This window comes from Mus musculus, chromosome 5 (genome assembly GCF_000001635.26).
Source record: "Mus musculus strain C57BL/6J chromosome 5, GRCm38.p6 C57BL/6J".
Lineage (NCBI taxonomy): Eukaryota > Metazoa > Chordata > Mammalia > Rodentia > Muridae > Mus > Mus musculus.
Window position 1 is genome coordinate 17,640,584 of NC_000071.6, and position 24,739 is coordinate 17,665,322.

Consider the following 24,739-nt stretch of genomic DNA (forward strand, 5'->3'; position numbering starts at 1 on the left):
TTCTTTATTTACATTTCAAATGTTATCCCCTTTCCTAGTTTCCCCTCTGAAAATCCCCTATCCCTTCTCCTGCCCCCCAACCCACCCACTCCCATTCCTGGCCCTGGCATTCCCCTCTATTGGGGCATAAAACCTTCACAGGACCAAGGGACTCTCCTCCCATTGATGGCCGACTAGGCCATCCTCTGCTACATATACAGCTAGAGCCACAAGTTCCACCATGTGTTTTCTTTGATTGGTGCTTTAGTTCCAAGGAGCTCTGAAGGTACTGGTTAGTTCATATTGATGTTTCTTCTATGGGGCTTAAGTTCCCTTCAGCACCCTGGGTATTTCTCTGGCTCCTTCATTGGGGACCTTGTGTTCTGTCCAATGGATGACTGTGAGCATCCACTTCTGTATTTGCCAGGCACTGGCAGAGCCTCGCAGGAGACAGCTATATCAGTCAGCACTGTTTCTTTACATGAGATGTTGGATGGTTCTCCTTAAGAAGATAGCCCTGATTTCTGAATCTCATAAAGAAAACAACCTTGGGAGAGTGGAGGCTGACTTTGGGAGTGGCCTTGATCCTCGGGCTAGGGATGATAAGGTTAACAGATAGAGCTGAGAAGATTCTGTAAGTAACTCCTTGTGAAAAGAGCCATTTATATCCCTACAAAATTTTACATGCAATTTGCATATCTCTTTTGCATTGAAATATGAAAAATCAGAGTTACCACAGGGATAGTGACAGAAGCCAAGCTCCTTGGCTGAGGATAATCTCACCTTCCACAAAGAACCAGGGGACTCGCTTCCCCCAGACACCTGCACTTCGTAAGAACAAATTAGGAGGATTGTTGTGGTGGTTAGACAAGACACTGCTTGTCAAATATTAATAGAATATATAGGTATTTTGTATTGATATAATGCTGGCACAAATTTTGTAGTGTGAATGGTAGATTAAAAAGCCAATTGGACAAAATCAAGGAAACTGTTTCTATTTTATCATTTACTTTTATATTGATAATAAGAATTATTTTTGTAAAAATTTTGAGGAGTTAAACTCATTTGTATGATAGACTACACCATAATAAAGATAATAAAATTATTACACCAGTTTTTATTAAGTTCAATTAGTACTTAGACAACTCAGGATTAATAATCTAAAGCCTAAACAGTACAGCAATACTTTATTTAAAACTGAAACTCCCATTTTGATGTGAGGCGCCCCAGCTAGTGTGAAGACTGAGGTCCTTCACACTTACCTCCTTACTCAGTTAGCTCCACAGTCCCAGCAGACAGGCAGTATTATAATTATTCAGATAGGGATGCTTAAGCACCCGCAGTTTAAATAACTTGCCGAAATCAGCATTGCTAGCCAAATGCAGAGCCAAGATCCAAGGATAGATCTGTCTTCCAAAGCCAGACTTTGTTCCAGGAAAATGGATTCAATTAGCAACAAAATCCATTTATCTGTATGTTTTTTTTTTTTTTGAGTAAGTTGATTTTAAACTTGGATTGTCTAAAATGTAATTTTCTGCAAAGTTTTAAAAATACACCCTTTGTTATTTTTTATGTTAATTATTGCTGAAGTAACAAAGCCTGCAGTGTATTTTAATCTGGAGAAGTACAATGTGTTCATCTGTGATGAAAATAAGCCAGAGGCAAATACCTGACAGGAACCCTGTCTGCCTATTCTTCAGCATGTACAGCAAGATGGCTGTCTAGACTTAATTGCATTAAACCACCTAGATGGTTGAGGAAACAGTGCTTCACCTCATCACAGCTATTAAAACCAGCGTTTGATCAATAAAATAGATTTTGCTTTTAAGGCTCACAGATTAAAATGGCTATAAGTAAATGGAATAAAACATTTCCATACATTAAAGTATATCCTGATTCATCAATATTCAGATTAAATTTAATATTTCTGACACTTGCTGTATCCTCTTTTATATACACTTGTTCCCATAGCTTTTGAACGGGCTTTGTTCCCTTTTGTACGTTGAAAACGAAAGGGACAGCCATGCTTAATGTTTACAGCGTGACGGCAGAAGCATTTGGTAAAATAAACTTTGAGTTCTACTTTCTGACTCTCTCCTTGAAGCACATGAAAACAATGATAAACGTTATGTTTTCAGAGCAAAACCAAAGAAGTGTAACACTGAAATTTTTGTGTGTGTGTGTGTGGGGGCGGATGGGGGGCACTGAGTGATACATTCTCAGATATCATCCTGAAAAGGAGAAAAATCAAATGTTTTCCCAGTGTAGTATGAAGGTAAGGAAATATATATGATTTAAATCCACACGGAACAAAGGTGGTTCCATTGTTATTCTGTGGATCCTTTGTTATTCTCTTGAAAATAGTGAAAAGGCAGTGAAGCACACTACCAATAGCTGAGCAGTAGACCCTGCTGTACTGACTGATTTTATGTTTTAGACTGTGTCTCAAGAGATAAAGAGAAGACAGCATGGAAAACAGAACAGGGCTCTGCGTTGAAGACTGACCAATGTGTTTAAAACAAAGTGAACTTGTTCTCTGTAGCTCTCCAAATTTGTGTCTTGTTTTAAAGCCAAGTGCAATAACTTGGCTAAACAATGAGTCACATTGAACAAAATAATATTTAGATAAAATGGCTGTCACTTTAGGGCAAATATCTCCATATCTCTTTGTTCATAATATCTGACACTTTAAATTTGAGGTGGTGCAATATGTAGTTTATTACATGTTTTCCTGTTCTCAAGTTAAAAATGGGCTTTAAAAGGCATCAAATGAAAGGGTAGTTCAAGACCTTGCAGTGATTGGGGGAGCCAGGTTGTTCAGTCCTGAGTAAAGCCGGGTGGTCTTATTTTGAAGGAATTAGAGATAGAGAAGTTTTGGCAGTGTGCAGCTCCTTTCCAGTTAGTAATTTGTGTTTCCCTCTTCACGTACTTCACTCATTTGTTAGTACCATACAAGCGAAGCCTGCTTGAGGTTGTATATGCACCACAGTGTTTTGTTCAGAAATCTCACACACCCTGAGCATTAACCAGGGGTAATTACATGTATATGAACTTACAAAACACTGAGAGACCTATCAGTACTGCCCATTTCCAGGTGAATAAATCTTTAAGAAAATTATTTATAGGTCAATATTTCCCAGATCCTTCCTATGTGTATTTTATCTCTGGAAACATGCAATAATTCTGGCATACACACAGTCTCTTCTTTACGCTCTTAATATTTCATTGAAAAAAAATCTCATACAATGTGGTCACTAGCTAAGACTGCCATTCCAAAACTTCATCCATGATTATCTTGCACCTTCTCAAGCTATTTGATGCTATTTCTAGTGATGTGGGAACAACCTAGCAACTCAAGTTTGGCCATTATTTAAGATTTGCATCTTTAAAGGCTGTTTGTGAGAGTCAAGGAACTTGTAGCATTCCCTTTGCACAGTGATGGGGAGATGCTTCCTCTCAGAGCATCCAATCCAAATTGCCTCTATTAATCCCAATTATGCCAAACCACACTTTGACCCTTCCTCAGCTGGTCTAGTTTTCTATGCAAGCTCTGTGTGTTCTGTGGGTAATGCCTTTCACTTCATTGACTTTGTCTTCAGGTCACTGTTTGCTAGACACTTCTTGAGCCCTGATGAAAGGCAGCTATCCTTGGCTTTAACCATTTTTTTCTCCTTTACTTCATTTTATGCATTTAATACACTGAGCTTTATCATAGAGAATGGCTCAGCTAGTATTTGTTGAATAAAAAACAGTCAAGTATTTCCTTCTGTCTAATTAGGAAGTCTTAGTCATTTTTCTCTAGTACTACAGGGTCATCTTGTTCAGTGTGTGTGTGTGCACACATGTGTGTGTATCTACCCCCAGGTGACCTTCTTTGAGGGTACCAAGATTTTCTCTCTTTTTTTGTTTGCGGGTTTTGTTTGTTTGTTTGTTTTGTACTAATCCAAATGGATATGCTTCAAATAATAATTTATAAAGTAGATACAAATTCATTATGTATAAATGTGGGTTTTTTGTGTAGAGAGACCCATGGCTAGAAGTACTGAATGAAGTACTGAAGTACTGAAGATGTTCATAAAAGTCAACTGTGAAGACCTCACCCAACATGTGAGACCTCTTCCTTTCATGTCTATGAATTCTACTCTCTAGAAGTTCCACTCCAAAATTACCACATGTCCTATAAGGTCCAACATAATGGAAAACAAACAAATATGGGAAATGTGGAATAGACAAGTGATAAACGTCACTGTTATTAATATCATTGCAGATGCTGTTACAGTGGAAGGTGGTAGGAAATAGATTCATGTTTCTTTTCTAGGGATTTGCTCACCAGAAAACCCAGGTCCAGTCCTCAGCCCTGCCCAGTGCACACACACTGCGTGAAGTATTTTTTAATTTTTTGTCATTAAGTTTGTTCAACCACTCAAAGTCTGTGAATATTCATGTTTTACATTATTCCTTTCCTGATCTTATTTGAAATTGTTAATTAATTCCTTTAAAAACAACAACATGAAAAAATAGTCTACAAACTTTTAAACTGTATATAATCAAATATAATAAGAAAGTAGTATATTTAATGGATGTCTGATCACTAAAGCAGTTTCTTTTTTATTAGATATTTATTTATTTATATTTCAAATGCTATCCCCTTTTCCCTCAGCACACCCCTATGCCATTCCATCTCCCCTCCCACTACTTCTACGAGAGTGTTCCTCCACCCACACTAAAGAAGTTTCTAATAATCTCTTTGTCTTTGTAATCACGCTTCTTCTGCTACACTGGGTACCTTGGGACCACTGTTGCTGAACATCTTGCTCCAGCGTATCTTTACCAGAGGAGTCCAGAGCAGTCAGGGGAAAGTGCGTACTGTTTCACAAGTTTGTTTCCGTATTCACATCTCAAATGGGAATGCTGAAAGAGGTGTCTTCTGAGCAAGGAGCAGCATGAGTGTGCATTCTCTGTACATTTATGCTATCCCCCCACAGCTTAGGAATAGCTTCAGATTTGAGTCTCTTTCCAGAAATTACTTCCTTCCGTTTCGGAGTCTTGGAAGGCATCTGAGAACTGAATCTTCTTTACCTCAAGTGATCTTGACCATTAACTCCCCAACAAGGATCCTACTGTTTGTGCCCAGACATTCTAAATGAGCTTAGAAAAAAAAATCAGAAGTTAAGATTTCTTATTGAATTAAAGCACTCATCAGAAATGCAACATGAATTTGATAGAGAAAGAAAAAATTCTTGTTCTTTGGTGTAGCGCCATCTATCTTGAAGAGAATACACACTATTAACGATGCAACTCTATTTCTAAGAAAAGGTTTTAGAGATATTTTTTATTCCTTTAAGATTCATAAAAGAATATATAAAGTATATAAGACTTAGGGATATTCCATAATGATATAAAGAAACATTTATAGTGGGTGACAGTTGTAATCAATATAGAAGTATTTTTTCATAGATATTTTACTGCTGTATGAAACATAAGAGCTCATTCTAGTTTTTAATTCCTGTGCCTGTTGTGTCCCTGTCATGACAAAAAAATTAAAGGAGAGAGAAATAGTTCAATTTATACCTGGAGTGGAAATATGCCATCGTCAAAGGAAAGACATGGCAGCAGAAGTAGGCACAATTCACCCACAGCTGGAAAGTGGAATGAGGCATGCTTCTGCAGAGCTTGCTATCTCCTCTTTCAGTGGGGACACACAGCCCTAGTTTGCTACTACCACATTGTTGTGGATTTGGCTTATGGCTTATACAATGTTAATTAGGTTCAATTACATGGGAGTTCGCACATCTACATCCTAGACACCATGGGTCCCTGTCCCCAGTTGGCTCTAATAAAGTTGCTGGTGGCCAATGGCTGGGCAGGGAGACAGAGTCAGGACTTTAGATTTCCAGTGCAAGGGAACTCGGGGAAGAAGACTTGAGTATGGTCATGCTAAGGAAGCGGGAGGATTAGGCAAGAGAGCTGCAGAAGACAGAGTAAGAGTCATGTAAGAGCTGAGGAAGAGCAGACCCAAGGTCCCTCCCCAATTGGGTCTTGGCTAGTAAAGATAGAGTGTAGATTTTAGTAAGTAATAATTCAGGGGTATTGGAAGAGAGGCATTAGCACCATAAAAGTTTGGGAGTGAGGGGCCTTGCCATTGAGCTGCTAAGGACATATTAGAAATAAGGCTGCATGTGTGTGTCTTTCATTCAAAAATCCAGAGCATTTTGGCAGGTGGTGAGGAATGCACACCACCACAGGCAGGGTGATTTGAGTAGTGATATTAATTAATATAGCACCACATGTACTGCAAGTCAGCCCACCTCAATGAATATAACCTAGATAATCCCTCCTAGACATATCCAGAGGCTAACTTAGTCTGTATAAATCCTCACAGTCATTTTAGAGGCTTGTCTTCCACTGGACCCTAGAATGTGGCCAGTAGAGAACATCAACCATCCCACTAAATGACAACATCCTCTCTTAAGTTTTCTAGATGCTGATTTGAAGGCACAGAAGCAGTGTGTGAGAGAGACAGAGAGCCTGAGGGAGGGAGCGAGAGAGACAGAGATCTGTGAAACACAACATAAATGGAAAAATACTTTAGTCTCATATTTAGAATTTTAAGTTAAAAAAAAAACCAAAATGTATTTTAGCAACGGGGTCTACTTCATCTTCTGACTTTCATACATAACATTCTGAACTTTTGCAAAACTTCCAAAAGAGGGAAAAGCCCAAGGGGAAATACGTAAATATCAGCGACAGAAGACCTGTCAGGATCTGAAAACGCAAGCCATTTTTAACAACTCAGCCCCATTTAAATTATGTTTAAATTCTTATTTGAGTTATGCATATAGTTAGAAAATGGCAGGAAGAATCTTGTGATCCAGAAAGAATAATGTATCTCATGGCCTTGAGGCACAAAAATGTAAGGCAAGTTTAAAGATGAAAAAAAAAAAAAAGCCAGAAATTACACTAGTAGCAATGACTGGGTTTTTTACTGAAGTAATCTAGCTAACCCATAGCAGGCATTGAAGGACAGGTTAAAATGTTGGCCTTGTTTCCAAATGTAATAGAATGCTATTTGAGAACGTTATTAAGTGGGAGCTTTAAAGTACAGTGAGCATATAACTTACCATCTAGACCATGAGTGTTTTGAGAATCAAAGGGGCATTATTGGCAATTAGGCTGGAAAAACAGGCACAGACTGGGTCTGTCTGTGGACAACCGGAGTGAGACTCGTTCTTCATAAAGGCCCCTGTATGTTTGTTAATCTTCTCCCTTATGCAATGCCTGGGAAATCCATTTTGCGTCACAGTTGCCTTTCCCTGGCCAGACTCACTGAATAGAGCTGTTTCCCATGGTCCTTTTTTTCATCCATGTGTTACTTTCGTTCCTTTGCTGTAATCTCATTCATCCATCAGTAAGCAGAAGAAAGAACCTTTTATCTTCTGCATGAACCATGCATGGCCATACTCTCTGCACCAAGCCTCCAGGCCCTGGCACGGATTAAGAATGACACCGCTAAGCTGGGACACACTTGGGTGCCAGTTGCTTGCCCTGTGGTCTTTGCGTTTTCTAAAGGGGCAAAGAAAATTCAAGACATTGAAGCATTTACATTGCTTCTTTAATTCTGCACAGACTCATGTGCAGGGCAAGAACATACCAGAACTCCAAGGGTGCTGGGTCTCTGTGTTTAGAAAAATGGGGTTGAAGCTACCTGGTTCTGCTCTCAAATTAAAAACCATCTTTGCTTTGCAAAAATTCCAGTCTTGTGACCTGGTTTAAGATGGCCAGAGAAACTCACTGAATTGTAAGGGTTTGAGGGAGGTCCCAGGGCTGGTACAGAAGCTTGGACTAGAAAGTGAGTGAGGAGAGTGCTTAAAGCTACATTCCTTGCTCTCCTGATGAGCCCACATGTGGCTGCTATTTGGGGCTGTTAATTTTGAGCAAATGTGATTTTAACAACCTGCCTGCTGCTCTCTGTTTACATTGGGAGTTAAGAACTATAATTTTACTGAGCTGCCCTTCCAACTCCTTATCTATTTTTTTTTTCCTGAAGGGACAGGTAAAATTCAGTTTCTAACCCAGTTTCCAAACAGTGAGCCTCAAGGAGCCTTCTCTACTTAAAAACCTTTCTAAGACAAGGCATCCTGAAGAGGAAATTATCCTGTCAAAATCACTACCTCTGAAGTAAAAAGCACCAAAGCTTTGCTATCTGTTGTGTGCTTTCTGCCTGAGGCTTGGAAGAAGTTTCGCCCCAGACTTTCTGCAGGCTAGCTCCATAAAAGTAATAGAACAAAGGGCGGCGGTGGGGTTAAATTGTCAGGAGAGCTTATCTTCTTACCTGCATCGTGTATTTGAGCAAAGCATCTAGCCTACAGTGCTAAACAGGCCATAAATATGGGCTGAATAAATAAACTGATAGCACAGCCTGAGCTTTAAATATAATTAATGAGTAACCATTATATCTGCCTCTAACTGAGAGAGTCCTGGGAATTGATTATCACTGCAATATTTCATTACCTAATCAGGACTTTTCTAAAAGACAGAAGACAGTGTAGTATTCTTAGTAAATGATTTCCCTTAGTAGGGGGCATGAGTAATGTTTATCATTCATAAAAGGATCCCCATGCATTCTACCAGGATCACATATCTGAACATATAAATACATTTTTAATGAAGAACACTCTTCACAATATAGTTGCACAGCCTCTGAACACTAAATTATTACTATTGCTGGTCTAAATTGCTTCTCATGTGGTTAGGCATATTGCATTACTGACAGACATAATATGTTACATACTGACCCATATTCTCATTGCAGGAATGATACTTTAACTACTGCAGTGTGGGGAGCTTCTCTTGCTAGGGACCCTGTTGTCCTCCCAGTTTTAGTTACAGTCAGGGCTCACAATGATTTCTATTATAGAAATGCCCATCTGAGCATGCAAATATTAGGTAAGCATATTATTCTGGGAAGTTTCCCTGAAACAGCTTTTGCCTAGAATACATTACAGTACTTTTCCATCACAGACATCTACTATGATGTGGCTATCAGGGCAGAGCTATGTATTTTTAATGCTCTTTCCCAGGAGATTTTCTCAGGAACTTGAAGACCTATACTGCCCTTGGTGGAGCCACTGAGTTTTCTATCTTTTCTAGGGCTTCAAACTGTGTCCTCAGCCAAGCTCCTTCTCAACCATGTGAGCATTGCCTGAAAACAGTGCTGTGGCCCTAATTCTGTGCAAACGATATTGTCATTATTGACATTTAAAAGAAGCGCAGGCCAGCCTCAGCTGTGGCCTTGTTTAGAGACAGTTCCTTTTCTTCTTTCTTTCTTTTTATTGGATATTTTCTTTATTTACATTTCAAATCTTATCCCCTTTCCTGATTTCCCCTTTGAAAAACATCCTCCCCCTATCCCCTCCTCCCTCCCCTTGCTCACCAACCCACCCACTCCAGCTGCTTCCTGGCCCAAGCAATCCACCACACTGGGGCATACAGCCTTCATGGGACAAAGGGCCTCTCCTCCCATTGATGTCTGACCAGTCCATCCTCTGCTGCATATGCAACTGGAGCCATGAGTCCTACCATGTGTGCTCTTTGGTGGGTGGTTTAGTCCCTGGGAGCTCTGAGGGTACTGGCTAGTTCATATTGTTGCTCCTTCTATGAGTCTGCAGACCCCTTCAGCTCCTCGGGTCCTTTCTCTAGCTCCTTCATTGTGGATCCTATGCTCAGTCCGATGGATGGTTGTGAGCATCCACCTCTGTATTTGTGAGACACTGGCAGAACCTCTCAGGAGAGAGCTATAGAGACAGTTCTTACTAAAAAGAATGATGTCTTCCCTTCCCGGCAGTCCAATAATTAGACCAGTCATTTGCTGTGTGACAAAGCCACTCCACTATGGCTCCTCATGTTGAAGCCACATAGAAGGAAAAACCAGGTCCTTGGGTTGTTCTTTTTGCGAATGAAATTCTCCTTGCTTTGAACTCCTCCTTTTTCATGCCCACAATTCCAAAGTTGAGTTATCACTACTCACAATAATTTAAGTAGCATTTTAACAAAATACCCAGGGCTTCAATCACAGAAGTGACAGTTGTGAAGTAAATTTTCAAGGATAACAACTGTCAACTGCCAATGGGCTTCAGATAATTAAATCTGAAGATGCTTTATGGTCAGAAAAGCCAGATAAAATATGTCTTTATGTTGATGTGGTTACTGCCCAGTCTGGCACCAACTTTGTTTTCTGATGAAATAGGTAGAGAATACCTGCAAATTGCATTCAGTATTTATTTCCTACCAAGGACCACATGCTTGGCTTTATTTTAATGCAGATTGGGCAACAAAATGGTGAAAGAACCTAATGAAGGAGGGAAAGTGGTGGAAGGAAGGAGAAAAGAGAAGCATTTGAGAATCTAGCCATACTATGTTGTGTTAGGCAGCTGAGAAGGTGACAGGAGCTGCAAATACAAAAGATAGAACTGTTAGCAAAACAACCTAGTCAAGGTTTCTACAAACATATGGAGGCTTTGGCTGTGAATGAGCCCAGCAACTGTTCTAGTCCAAGTTTCTCCTGCAACTACTAATCCAGAGTTAATATTATTCATTTCATAATAACTGGAACTTTAACATTTGTACTCATTGTAAATCTCTTCATATGTTAATTCATTTGTTTCCATAGGAACAGTCATGGGATGTTACAGATGCAACACGTGTATGTATATACATATGTATATATACATGTATACATGCATATATACACATATATTATATATACACATATATACATATTTAACAATAATAATCAAAAATAGAGACTATTACGTGGATGTGAATGGAAAAGGTTGGAAGCAGACGTAGGAGGACGCAGAAAGAAGAAAGGACAAAGTGATGTAACTATATTTAATTAAGACACAAAGAGTTTAAAAAATTAAAAAGAAAAGTAGCTGAGCAATCCATAAGCAAGCCATGGAGAGTCCATTAGTGAGCAGTGCTTCTCCATGGTCTGTGCCTCAGATCTTGGCTTACTTTTCCTGCTTTGGCTTCTCTTAATGCTGGACTGTCATATGGAAGTGTAAGCAAAATAAAGAATCTTACACACATGCACACACACACACACACACAAACACAAACACACATACCATAAAAACTAAACTCTTAACTCATTTACTGAAGGAGAAATGGGAGGCACAGGAAGGTTAGTTTGTTTATTTTTAAACACATTTCCTTATCCTCCCATGTTATTGGCTAAAACTGTGTGAACTATATCATGGCACCATTCTGAAGTGGTGAGCTGAACAACTTGGCTAAATATGAGTCTGCTCGGCCTTCCATGGTGTGTCTAATGCACACAGATGGGATCCTTTGCTTCCTATAGCAATCTTTATTCTGTTTTATTTTGCTGTAAGCCAAACTATAGCCATTAACAATTGTTCTAGAAATACGACGTGTGGTCTATGCCGACAAATGAAAAATCAATATGTCATGAAATCAAAAACCTTAGAAAGCACCTACTTTCAAAGCTCGCCACTGTTTAAGATCATCAGCACAAGTGCAAAGGAATTTAAGGTCTGAAAAGCAGTCGTAGGTTTTGCCTCTGAGCCTCGTGCCTGCAGAGAAAGCTGCCTGCGTCATGAGTGTTGATTTCCTTATTGTTCCAGTGCCTTCCTGGCTTTCAGTGTTCAGCTCACAGAAAGATGTTCAATGTACAAGGAGCAGATTAAAGGGCCCGAGTCACTGGTCATTGGGAGGTTATAAATCTGAGGATGCAAGTAACTGAATCCATGCATTCCTTTTGATATATTCATAGACACATTGTCATTCAAGTGGTGGTGTCTCTTGAAGGAGAAACAGGAAAATAATCATTTCCAAGTAGAGAATATTAAGGCAATGGAAATTGCTTTGAGGACCTGTGTCAGTTATTCAGTTATTTGGAGATGATACTAAAATGGCCAATGAACTGCATTTGAGAGTAAGACATGAATAAGTAACATACTTTTCACATTATTGATTTCTCTTCCTACTCACTGTAGATACTTACATTTTAACTGGCTGATGCCCTCTGCTAATAAATATGACATTCTTGTAAATGAGAATAATCTGTGAATTCTATGGAGTCAGCATGAACTTTAATTTGCTGATTTCTTTCAGCAGAAAGTCAAGAACTAAAAATCTACATTAACAAACATTACTTTTAAATTGACTTTTAAATTTAATTCTGAAGATCTTTGTATATGAATATTTCATGTATATCACTTGTTTTCCTCCCTCCTCACTCTCCAACTTCCCCATGTTCTCCACTTCCAAATTCATGTTCTTATCTTCTTTAATTTTATGTGTGTGTATGCACACAGATATGCATACACACATTTAATGTTGCCTGTATGTATATGTCCAGGAATGACAAACTGTGTGGGTGCTTGTAGCTAGAGGAAATTGAGTCTTCCTTTCTTTGGCAGCCACTGACCACCAGTAGCTGTTCATCTAGCAGGAGGATCTTGTGGAGTTTCCTCAGTTCATGTTGAAATGTCGATTCGTGCTGCTCTTAATCAACCCTGTTCAGGCACCTATAGTGTTGAGAGTCTATGGGTGCATTTTCTTTGTCTAGAGGGAACTTTCTAGTAACAGGCATCCTAATCCTATGGCTTGACAATGTTTCTTTCTCCCCTTTTATAGTATTATTTGTGATTTAGGTGGAGACGTTGCACTGCTGATGTATTAGGGGGTTTTAGACACCACACAAACACTTATCCTCCGCATTTTAACCAGTTGTGAAACTCTGTAGTAGTTGCCATCTGATGCAGAGAGCTTATTTGACATGGAGTAAAAGTTACACTATTTACAATGGAGTTAGAAACTGTGTTAGTTTAGGGAAACCACCAGGCTCTCCTATTTAATTCACGACTTTTTCAGCCACGCGTAGGTGGCAAAGTTTACGCTACCAGGTATGAATTCCCATTTCCTCAGAAGGCCTGAAGTCTAGTATGACAGCTGTTGGTTATGCTAAAGCTAGTTATAAGTGGAAACATTAGTGTTGTGGAAGATATGTTTATGTTTATTTTTGCTTTTTTGGTTAAGGTTTCTCTAAGAATTTTCAGTATAATCATAGAATTATAGAACCAACACACGCTCTTATCATTCCTTGTTTTCTATTTCAGAGCTTCGAGAAACCAAAACCTCTGAGTACTTTAGTCTGTCCCACCAGCAGTTAGACTACAGAATATTGCTGATGGATGAAGATCAAGACCGGATATATGTGGGGAGCAAAGACCACATCCTGTCTTTGAATATCAACAATATCAGTCAAGAACCTTTGAGTGTAAGTATATCATTTTCTTGAAGGATATCTTGATATTATAGTTATTTAAAAGAATTCAATATATTGAATATAATATGTAACGGATTAGAAAACAAAACTACTAAACACATGGAGTAACACACACACACAAACACACACACACCCTCTAAGTTATTTTTTACATCACAACTGAAACATATGTTTAGTTTAATTCCTCCCATTTCGTTTAAAGTGTTTTAGAAATCAATTTAAACTGCTGATGAATAAAAAATAAACATGTCTTGCATGTCCTGTATATTTATGTATTTAAAAGAAAAAGCAATGTGTTAAGGGAAGTTTCCCATGCAAAGCCTGGTTCGGATAAAGGAAGAAGAAGTACCATATCATCGATATGTATCCAGAGAGTGTGAGGAATAGGGCTATCAACTGCATGGATAGTTGAATAATCATAACCTACATTTGTCATTTAATTTTACAGTAAAAAAGCAAAATTAACCATCAGTGGAATAAGAGCAAAATGGTGTTAACTCTATTAAAAGAGTAAAACGATCTAAATTTATTATAGATAGGACACTTCACACTTATTTTATTAACGGCCTACAACTCAAAAAGTATTTTTCTCTGCCACACCTGACCCCGTGCAGTGATTTAGAATGAGAGAGCAATGCTCTAGTGAGACTCTGTGGTTATGTGTTACATTCATGTGTTTCATTGTTAAGGTATATGGAAGCCCACTTTAACTAAGCCTATTAGTCTAGCTGTGTGCTTTACCAAAGGTAGCGTTAAACTAAGATAGCCACATAAGCCTGACCCATAATGATATCAGCAGTTGGTAAGACTATAAGTCCAAAGGGCAAATGGGCATTGTATTTTGCACATTTATCTTTATAATACCTTTATTTAAATACACAACCACACATTTTCATGTGTTATTGAAAAGGTTTTGTTAAATAAAAACGGATTGGATAATCAAAACATAAATGGTATAAATAACATAGTAGTCCAATAATTTGAACTCAGAAGGTATAGGAAGAATTTTGAAAATCAAAAATAGTAACTCCTTAAAGAAAGAAGATAGTCAAAGGCAAACTAAGAATACGGTGTTAGTATGTACCTGAATGGGACTATACAAACCTTATTTTTCTTTCTGAGCAGGTTTTCTGGCCAGCATCAACAATCAAAGTTGAAGAGTGCAAAATGGCTGGCAAAGATCCTACAGTAAGTAGTTAAAGCATGCACACACACATGCACGCGCGCACACACACACACAAACATACACACAATACATATACACACAGAGTCCCTCTTTATATACATCATATATATATATATATACAAATATTCCCACCTACGCACACATTCACACTACACACTACACACACATTCACACTACACACCACACATGCACATGCACACATGTGCACACACACACAAAGATACTTAGTCTTCAGATGTACTTACTTTGAGAACATTGGAATCTGAGATTAGTGGTGTTGGGGAGCCTTGGCAGGACTAATGTTGAAAGTGTAAATGTGGTGGGACTGGAATTCTCGTACCATCTGTAACTTTAGAATTCCTGACTGCTTAAACTTTCCAGCCATGCTTCATTATTTAACACAGACACTTTTCATGATTGATTTCACCAATAAATCTTGTACCAAGTGGCTCCAACCTACAGAACTCTCAGCAGGCTGCTGAAATAATGATGCTGTGAGTGTCTGGAGTAGCTCCCAGATACCATGGGAACTATTCTTAAGATTCTTGATAGAAAAATAGTCATGAGCCTGCAAATTCCAGATAAATAAGTCAACAATGATGAATAGTACATTTGTTAATTAAAACAATTGCAAACCACAATCAAAGCAAATATTGACAAATGGGCAGCTCAACACTTGTGCAAAATGGATTCCCTTAACTGGACTTCAGTAGAAAGAGTCAAGTAAGGAACCTATATTGATCTCTGTGCATGACTTACTCTCACTGACACTAAATTATTCTTGAATATTACATAAGAAATGCATTGAGCTAGTCTTTGATGAACAAATCATGCATATACATACATATATATGTATATGCATTTTTGCTTCAATCATGACAAATACCATGATGAGATTACTATAAAAAATACAAATGCCCTTTCACAAATAATTTGATAAAAAGTTCTCTTTTCATTTAGATTTACTCTCAATTTTTCATTTGAGAAAGAACATTTGATAACCAATTGTATATTTAGCATAATTCTCATTATGAAAGACATAATTTTTGTCAATATGGACCTATTTTTGTTTTTCTTCCCCATATCTAGTTGAAAAACTTTGACCTATTTTAAATAAGCAAGAAAATAGATGCAAATTAAGGAATGCGATAGAAATAAAAATTATTGTGTAGAAAATCTAATATACTTACACTTATGCATCTGGGTTTGAGATCATATTAAGTATTAGCATCAACTTTTTGTCTAGAAAAGTCTGACTGAGCACATCGCAGTAGAAACAAGAGGAGCTAAAAGGATTGATGTCTATATGGAGCCTTGAAAGGAAGTGCTCCAGAGAGGTATTGGGATAGGCCAGTCATCATCAAAACTAATCCATAATGACAGGAACAATTTTAAGGCGGAAGTGTCACGACAACACGAGGAACTGTTTCAAAGGGTGGTAGCATTGGGAAGGTTGAGAACTGCAGCTCTGGAGTGAACCATCTCACAGTAATAATCCACAAGAGTTCTTGCAAACCATTTCCAAACATGACCCAGGCCTAAGTCTTACATTTTCAATTTATATTTCATCCAGAAAACAGAAACAGAAAAGAGGTAGAAGAAACAGGACAACACATAGTTATAATGTAATGGAAGCCTAGTGGGTAAAATTCCAGGAGAAAAATTGGACATTTTGTTGGCCATCCAGGGCCGAATGCGGGGCAGTGCTATGGACAAAGGTGCTGTTCTGGGGGTATTCTTTCCATAATTGCCCATGTGGTGAACAATTTTCCTCCACTTCCTCATGACAACAGTTTCTCACTGGTGCGTGTCTGATCATGTCGTGCCTTTCACAACAACAATATCCCATGGCAATATTACTGAATTTCCTGGTACTTTGTTCAAGAAGGTTTGCATTTCTGATTCACAGCAATTGCTACAGGGAGACTATGTAGACTGTAGATATTGGTGTACATTCAGTTTCCAAATAGTGATTTTGATGTTTTTCTAATGTGTCTTAGCCAATTCACTTGGCCATTTTCTCCCTTTGGTGAAATAGAAACCTATTGTTATATGTTTTGTGATGATTAAGAGTTGTTTAATAAAACCTTCAACAATACATGCCTGCATTTCCCCACAATTCTACTGTGCTGTAGTATCAAGCATGGTTATTGTTAATTCTTCTGTATAGCCAGTAGCGATACACTTGGGAGGTCATCCATGGAGACATCTGTTCTATGAACTTTGATGACTAAACTGAACGGGTTTTGATTTTGCAGATAAAACTATTAAGACCTTGGAAACTACAATCTATGAAATTCTTTCAGCTACCTATACTATCTGTGTAGGAAAAGAGAATCCAACAAATACAGCTCGTGTGCTATGGGTGCAGCCCTTACAGAGACCTCTTCTTAGTTTGACTTCAAGAGAAAAGGCTAGAGAAAATAACCGGCAATAGATAAAATGAATGTTCTATAGACAACATATTGTGTTTTACTTCTCAGTGACACCAAGTGTTTGCAAATACACTCACAGTGTTAAAATACCTGTTACTGAATTATATACTATTTCACTTTTAGAACATAGAAATTGACTATTTTATTAGTTGTTTAAGAATTTCACACGTTTTGTTTGTGTTCATCCATTTCTTTCAACTCTTTCTCAGTTCACCCTTATTGACTTCACACACACACACACACACACGCACACACAGAGAGGCACAGTGCTAGAATTGGCTCAGCATGAATAATGGAATTCCCATCAGTCACATCTGTAAGTGACACATGCCATTAACTGGCAAGAACCAAGGTAAACGATACCTAGTGTTAATGGTCTGGCTCTAAAATGCTCCTTACAGGCTTCTGTTTTGATGGCTCAGTATTCATTATGTGGCACTATTTTAAAGGTTAAAGTACATTTAGGAGGTGGCCCAAACTGGCACAATAGACACTAGCCTTGGAAAACTGCACCCATTTTTGCTTCTGAATTTCTCAGTCGGCTTCTTGGTCCTTGATGTGTGAACACTTGCTACAAGCTCCCACCTCCACAGAGCGGTTTTGCCATGCTTTCAAATCATGATGAAGTCCCCCAAAATGTGTATATATATATATATATATATATATATGAATAGCCCATATATATGAATAGCCCATAATGTTGTGGGGATCTCTCAGACATCCCTGTCCAACAACTCATGTGGATGGGGAATGCTTTTGAGAAAACAATTCAAGTCAAAAAACACACCAAGTGATTATCAAATACCCAAGATACAGCCCTGAAAACATGTAACACACACACACAGACACACACACATACACACACACATACACACACAGACATGGACACACACACAGGTAACAACAAATAAAGAAAAATGATTTTCAAAGAGAATGGAGGTAGCGGTAAATAAGAAGCATTGGACAGAGTAAAAGAAATGATATAATTATATTAATTTCTAAAAAAAACCAAAAAATTAAAATGGAATCTTTCATATTTATTTATACTAAAGTCTTCAATACCAAATCTTTTCCATATTAGTATTATGAACAGGACTAGTACTATTCTCTAAAGGACACATGGCCTACCCAAATCAAAATGTTGACATTACTTTATTAATATATTGCTCAAAACAAATGTTATTACTGTCATTTTCCTGCTACAAAATTTGAACCATAGAAAACCTATATAATGGACTTAATAACATTTGGAAAAACTTGAAGCCAGAGTTTAAAACCAGGTTCTGTTCTGTGATCTGCATATTTGGTTATTATTAATCCTATCAGTATTTCTTCTGTGTATGTGAAGACAACAACACAATGACAGACCAACTCCCATAACTTCCTTGTTTCATGGCATGGGACTCTGAATTCAATGTAATCCTAGGACATTCACTCCAAAAGAAAGAAAAGCCCACCAATGCATGTACTTGTTTTGTTTTTATCTGTTTATTTATTTTTAATTATAGATATGTGTATATGTCAGTGTATGGTTATGTGCATGTGAGTGCCTCCCTGCCCAGGCTAAAAGTTGATTTCCAATCCATTGGAGCTGGCGCCACACCTGGTTGTGAGCAATTTAATGTCAGTGCTGGCAACCAAACACATATCTTTTAGGCAAACCACCGAGCTGTCTCCCCAGACTCATGACTTCGTTGATTGATTGTACTGTTTTCATTTGGAAAATTCTCTCATTATGTATCTTGACTGTTAACATTATTATGCAAGACCAAGATGAAATTATATTTATTCTAAAGCTTTATACTAAGTTCATATATGAATGTATTTATGCATGTATGCACTAGTATAGAACCCTATGAAAACTTCGTGGGTCTTACCACAGGATTGATATATTCTCCTCTTTGTTTGAAGGCAGAAAGTAGACTAGGCATTCAAGTGTTCCTAACCCTAAATACAGTGTCATAATAAATATTTGCTGAAAAGGATTTTACACAGCAGTTTATGTCAGAATTGATAAGGTCAGAAAATGATGCTGTACAAGGGAAGAGCAGAGCTATCAAGATTGCCTCACCTGTTCAGCATCACTTGAGTATTTTCTAGAGGAGGAGGGGGGAGGTGCACTGAGTATCACATAGTAGAAATTTGTCTGCTGATAGTAAAAATGCTGGAGAAAATATGGACAATAGTAGTAGCCAGAGTCCCAGTCCAAGGGGAAGACTCCATTTAATCTCTTTTGGAGATAAACTTCTTTATTAGTAAATTGAAATCCAGCTACTTAATTGAAGCATTGCTGTGAGACTAAATGCAATCAAAGTATGTGGATAAAGGAGCCTAAAAATGTTAATAATATAAAAATGCTAAGGTTGCATTAGTATTGATAACTGTAAAATTAAAATGTGGGTTCTTAATCTGTGATATATGATAAGATGGGTAAAGGCATGGATTAATTATTATACATGTGTTTGAAACCTTTCTTACTGTAGCTATCTATATGAATAAAGGCAATCAAAGTATCTTTGGTTTATTTTTCTAAGGAAACTGAGATGCAAAGAGAAAAAAAATAAAGAATCATGAAAACTCCTTAAGAAAACTATATGAAATGCTCAATACATGTCTGTTATAAGGTGAAACGTTGAGTGTTCTGGGAAATCATAATAGTAAAATAGAGGAAATAATTACTCCCATGCCTTCTATCACAAAAGAAAGAAAGTATTATCGATAATAAATAGACATATACGTAGGACGAAATAAGTATAGTTCTATGAATGAAAATATAAAATATATTGTTGACCTTTTTCCTTTTACTATAGCAACGATTTATCCAAGTCAGTTGTCTACAGAGCTCAAGGCAAACCAGCCAGAAACTCCCCTTTCTAAGTTTTCACTGAAGTATGTCTTGTTGGAAGTTAATGTATAGAGAATTCCAGAGTGTCTAAACTTGAGTGTGAAAAAGATAACCACATGTCTCTGCTCACAAATCCTACACAGACATGTAATACACACACACACACACACACACACACACACACACACACACACACACACCACACTTCAGTGAGGCAGTTTATTCCAGGTATTATGTTATCATTCTTGGTTATATACTTAACCTCCAGGTACCTCTAAAAGCAGGGGTCAAGAAATAACACTGTGTATTTAACATAGCCTACTACTGTCTTAACTTTAAAAATAAAGTGTATAGTCTGGGTTTTAAGGATTAATTTCTTTGACATTAGAATTAAAGATTTATTAATAATTTATAGTAGAAATATTTGCTTAGAATTCCCATGCACAAAAAGAAATATATATTTGCTGACAAGTAAAAATTAATATAAAATTGGTGGAATATAGAAGACAATATAAATTTTTAATCAAGTTTAGCTTTTATTGTAGCACTTTGTTGTACTGTGTAGTAACATAAATACTAGCTATATGGTGGACCCAGAAACAGTGAAAGAGAAGCACATATTATAAACTATACAGGGAGACAATGCCATTAAATTTGATACATTTATAGCTTTTATTACACAATACTCACCTCAGATGATAAAAGTATTTTCAATAATGTTCCTGGAGAGAAAAATGACTTTGTAGAGGGAATATCATTCTGTTTCAGGCTTGATTAATTTATAATCAGCAAAAGTAATGAGCTTATCATCTGTGGAGTTTGGAGTGATTAATTTGGCCATGGAGAACTTACAGACTCCTGAAAGGTCACAGATAATTTAGAAGTACAGCAATGACACCCTTGCCCACTTAAACTGGAACCAAGTGAGAAACATGAAATTAAAAGCTTATTTAGTGGGGACACTGGATAGACAGAATGATTCCACCATCCTTCATAGAGAGCTGCAGCTATGCATGAATTCTAAGATGACTTTCATGTATTAACTAGAAAAGGTGGCCATGGTTACCATGGTGAACTCATGATAATACGGAATACGAATGAGCACAACTCCACTTCAAACATGTTTATACATTGTGCATGCACGTGTGTGTGTGTGTGTGTGTGTGTGTGTGTGTGTGTGTGTGTGAGTGCTAGGTGTATGTCTGCATTACCCTTTTGCATCTATCTATCTATCTATCTATCTATCTATCTATCTATCTATCTAGTTGTGTATGATTTCTGTAAGTACAAACACAAGTGGAAGTCTGAGAATGTATTTTCAAAGGTTTTTTCTTTTTTCTGTTTTTATTTTTTCATTTTTCTTTTTTCTTTTTTTACACTGTATTTTCTGGGGATGAAACTCAGGGCTTCAGGCTTGGTAAAAATAAACTTTCCTGTTGATTCACCTTGCTGACTGGATGTTGTACACCTGCATTTCTGAATTTGATCATATAAAAGAATGAGCTTGTAAAACTGTTCAGCATAAAACCCAACATAGGTTCAGCTTAGTTGACAGATGAGCTGTTAAAGCATTTAGCATGCAAGCAGCAAGTGTGAAGACCTGGGTTCAAGTCCAGAGAACCCTTGTAAATGATATGCTGGGTGGACTTGGTAGCAGAGTCACCTGTTATTCCAGTGCTCAGATGGTGACCGTAAATTTTTCAGAATAAACTGTCTGGCCAGTTTATCCATATCAGTGAATTCTAGGTTTAACTCAGAGGCTATGCCTCTGTGAATACGTTGAAGAGTGATTGAGAAAGACTCCTGACATCAATATCAAGTCTCCATACACAAGCACACATATATGATTTGCATCAACACCTTCCCACATATGTATGATGTACCCTCACACAGTATATGAAGCATTGCAGTGAAAATGAATTATTTTAATTGATACTGCTTATTCGCAAGACAGATGATTGCAATAAAGCGGGTTGTTCTCCTATTGGTTTTTTGTGGGGCTTTTTTGATGTTGTTTTTTGTTGTTGTTGTTGTTGTTGTTGTTTTTGTTGTTTGGAAGATGTCCCCTAATGATAGCATTAAACAGGTAGAAAATGTGCAGATGAACATGTCCAAAGTTAGACTCATTAACATGTTGTGGAGAATAAACTTGAGAGCATTTTCACCTAAAGTCTTCGAATTGGGAAAGATGAAGTAGAAACAGCAAAGACTGTATCAATCCCTACTTTTTCCACCTGAGCTCTGTTAAGAGGCGAGGCTTTGTCTGTTCTAGTCATGGAAAACGCCTGGTGTTCTGAGATCACCAGCTTAGGTTTGGTAAATCTCAGTTGAGGTATTCTTCTGTAATAATGTATAGCCATCTACAAGCAGCTAGACTTTTCAGCTGCCAAATTTCAACATCTGATTTCTTATTCTGTAAGTTAGATGGGTGTTTCCAGATTCCCTTTACAAGTTGTACACAGTTTCTGTAGGATTTGATAACAGCAGAGGTCAGCTTCCACATGAAAGCTCAGGTTAGCAGAGCTGCTGTGGACAGTAGGAAGATGTGGCCTCACTAAATGGCTTTCTTTTGCCAGCATGGCTGTGGAAATTTCGTCCGGGTGATTCAGACATTCAACCGTACTCACCTGTATGTCTGTGGGAGTGGAGCGTTCAGCCCAGTGTGCACCTACCTGAACCGGGGAAGGAGGTCAGAGGTGAGCCTGACAGTTTCTACGGTCACTTTTGGTGTTACTGCCAGAAACTTGGTAGCATTTTAGAATTAAAGATTTGGGTTTGTCAGTGATAATAAAATATTTTCATATTTTTAAACACAGAAATATATTTTATATTGATGTTGTCTGTCAAGCCAAGCTAAATTGTGCTCATTGGACTTTCAAGTTCAATGTTTTTACTATTTTCTAAACATACAAACTTTAAAACAAAGGAAAACTGTAATTTCATATTGTATTAAATAAAAAGTATTAAATTCAGAAGCAAGAAATACCATGTTTATTCTTATTTCTTTTAAATACATATTCATTTCACTTATATTTTAATTTCAGTTCACCCTTATGGATATATACTTTAAGATGTGTTTGAAACAGGATATTACATGTTTTGTTGAAAAATAACTTTCTAAATCGATAAACCATGCTTTCATTTAAAACTAACATCACCCTATGTTCATTCTCACCTCACACTTTTATTGCTTAAGGTGATATAAGTTATTATGGTATGGAGCTTGCTTAATACAGTCAAACAGTCAGTGAATGTATAGTCAAACAGAAGGCTGCCTGCGTTTGACATGTGCTATCAAAGGCTGGGTTTCTTTGCCCAGTACAGCAGAAGACTGTAGAAGCCATGCAGAAAAAAAGCCATGCATGGAGCCTTACCCAGCTTTAATTCTTTATTTCCCATAACACGGTTTTTTAGAAACTGAATTACTTAAAGTGATATTTAGGTTGCTTTTTAACTTAAATTTAGGAAGTCCAGTTCCTAAGTCATGTCTTAAGTGGCTTTTAAAGATCAGAATTATGGATCTGAAACTCCAGATATTACTGTTCATGATCTTTTTGAAATTATTTTTCCTTAGTAAGTAGCAATGTTCTTTACTGCTAACGTAGGTGGACAAAGATTACTTTCTAGTACATTTCATATAATTTATATATACTCATATGCAGTTAGATGAATAAAAGTCATATGGTCCTCCCTTTTTCTCACCATTTAATCTCATTTCCATTTTCAGACAGAACTGTTTCCTCTTGTTAAAGTTATCTCTGTTCTGTAACTTCTGGGATTTCTCCTCCTCTAACCATAGAAAAACTTCTCAGCCACGTAGCTTCTCCTAACAACTCTCCGTCCAGTTATCCAAGACCTTGTCAAACATTTTAAATAGAGCTCTTCTTCCACACAACAACAAAACCTGATGAACGGCCATGTTGACTCTCACCTGCTCTTTTTGTCGCTGTGACTCCATGTATAATTAACTGTCACCAATTGTATGCCTCTAGGGTTGTTCATTCTGCTCATTTGCTTTGGCTGCTCAGGACCTTTGTGTTTCTATATGAATTTTAAGTTTGTTTTTCCTAATTCTGAAAAATGCATTATTGATATTTTGATTTTGTTGAACTTGCAAACCACTTTTAGATATAAAGCCTTTTAAACAACACTAATTTTGTGGATTAGTAAGCATAGGAGGTCTTTCCATTTTCTAGTGTCCTTGTACAATTCTCTCTTGAGTGTTCTAGTCTTCACTGTAGAGGGGTTTGCCTCCACGGTTAAGCTTATCCTCTAGGTAGGCTGGAAGCTTTTGTGAATGGAATACTTTTCCTAATTTCTTTCTCAGCAAGTTTGCTGTTTGTGTACAGAAAAAAATGCTGTTGAGAAAACGATGAGAATGGTGTTGTACTCGTTGCTGATGAGAGCTCCTGCATAGCTGCTTAGGGTTAATATGAGGGGGGGGGGGTTCAGAGGGGAAATGAGGAAAGGGGATAAAATTTGAAATGTAATAAAAGAAAATATCTAATAAAAATGGATTTAAAAAAAGATGTAGGTAGCACCACTATAGCCCAGCTATTCTACTTCTGAGTATATACAGAGGACACTGCCTTGCTTTCTTTTCTGTTGCTGAGATAAAATACTCTTCTCTGCCTAATGCAACTTAAGAGAGAAAGGGTTTAGTCAGCTCATAGTTCCAAGTCACAGGGAAATCACAGCAGCTGTGTCTTGAAATAGCTAGTCACAGAAAGTTTGACAAAGACAGAGAAAAAAACCACTACATATTTTATCTCACATGCACATCATAGAGTTTAACTTTATGTGTGAGGGGGGCAGTGGCGTGTGGGTGGTGATGGAATATCTGAGATATAATAGCAGGAGGGGAAGAGAATGCTCAGTGGATTCACAGGGTTAGGTGGATGGAGTCAAGGGAGATATAACAAAGTATGTCTATAGATGCCACAGAAAAGCTAATTCAAATGTTATTAAAATGCAAAGTT

At 37.5% G+C, this 24,739-nt stretch overlaps 1 protein-coding gene across 1 annotated transcript in view; it reads left to right on the top strand.

Annotated features, from left to right (window-relative positions):
- Positions 1 to 24,739, top strand: part of Sema3c (sema domain, immunoglobulin domain (Ig), short basic domain, secreted, (semaphorin) 3C) — a 155,453-nt gene that overhangs the window by 65,768 nt on the left and 64,946 nt on the right. The window contains exons 3-5 of the mRNA NM_013657.5: positions 13,125 to 13,285; positions 14,420 to 14,482; positions 22,337 to 22,456. Of these exons, the coding sequence (NP_038685.3) occupies positions 13,125 to 13,285; positions 14,420 to 14,482; positions 22,337 to 22,456 (344 nt within the window). The remainder of the gene's footprint in view (positions 1 to 13,124; positions 13,286 to 14,419; positions 14,483 to 22,336; positions 22,457 to 24,739) is intronic.